General features: G+C 37.1%; 1 protein-coding gene across 1 annotated transcript; it reads right to left on the reverse strand.

The window, feature by feature from the left end:
- Window positions 1-238: 238 nt before the first annotated feature.
- LOC141613688 (uncharacterized) lies at window positions 239-616 on the reverse strand. Its single transcript, XM_074432430.1, has one exon. It carries the CDS (start codon window positions 614-616, stop codon window positions 239-241), a length of 378 nt encoding a protein of 125 aa, XP_074288531.1.
- Window positions 617-1,286: the final 670 nt, after the last annotated feature.

Consider the following 1,286-nt stretch of genomic DNA (forward strand, 5'->3'; position numbering starts at 1 on the left):
TTGATGTGGAATTCGAAGCAGCCTGCTTAGCGAAACTGGCCTCTTCCAGCGTGAGCATGGACCGTACCCCACGATAGGCAACTATGAGACCTGATACCAATTGAAGAACAAGACGAGTATTAGAGACAGGTGAGCCAACATTCTTTAATTGATCTGCCAACGACTTTGAGACGTTGACAATAGGCCGAAGCGGATGAGAAATCAGCCATGTCAATGTGCGATAATTCCTGTTCGAGTGTCACGCTAGAGAATTCTTGTTGTCTTGAAAAATGTCAGCAAGACGATTCCATGTTTTTTTCATGGCAGTGGTGTCGGCTTCGGCAATCGTTTCCAAGAGATCATTGGTCACGGTGGAGTATATCCACTGTAGGACCGTAGCGTCAAAGGTTTCCCATAATTCTTTTTCATCGTCAGTGGAAGGAGGCTTAGAAATTCCCCCTTTTGGTTTGATGATTTGATGAAGCACACGATTAGACTTCGCGTGATTCGTGAATAAAATAACCCATAAAGGGTATTGGTCATTGTCTATACCGAGAATGACGGTAATGTGGTTTCGAATGCTATTGACGGCAAGCACAAGATGAACTGCCGACTTGCTTATGGTGTCGTTAGTCATTCTGTTTGGTTGACATGAGGTCGAGAAAAGAAAAAAGAAGAGAGTAACTAGTCGACTTAGAGAAGATGAAGGCTTGGGTGAGCAGAAGCGATGTAGAGAATCGTGCCCTAGTTTGATATCATAAAGGAGATTAATGGTTGGTTTATATTGATTGAAATCAATAGTATATGTACAAGATAGACGCCTTACAATTAGGAACTAACTGCTAATCAAATTGCTACAAATAAGGCACTAAATAATATAAAGTAAGTAACAAATAACAAGTAAATAATTTACATATTTACTAATTCCTCTTTTATTTAATTTGTCCATCCTTTGTTCATCTTATTGTTGGTATAATTTCTTAAACTTTTCTTAATCATTTGTTAATATTTTGTTTATTACCTTTCCTAATCATCATGTCTAGTTTATTTATGATTTTTAATCTTGTTATTAGTATGTTAATGATGATGATTTGTGGAGTAGTGTCTTAACTAGGGTTAATGAGGGATTAGGGGGCTGATTAAAGGGGTAGATCTATGACTGTTGAGTATAATCCCCTTAAACTAAAAGAATAAGAAAACTGAAAATTTTCCCGCCTAAATGCTTTTAACTAGAAATTGGGCCTAACTTTATCTAGATATAAATTGGACCTAATATATGGTCTTTATGTGTCAAAGTATCTCATCAA

The sequence above is a fragment of the Silene latifolia genome, chromosome 11, assembly GCF_048544455.1.
Source record: "Silene latifolia isolate original U9 population chromosome 11, ASM4854445v1, whole genome shotgun sequence".
Lineage (NCBI taxonomy): Eukaryota > Viridiplantae > Streptophyta > Magnoliopsida > Caryophyllales > Caryophyllaceae > Silene > Silene latifolia.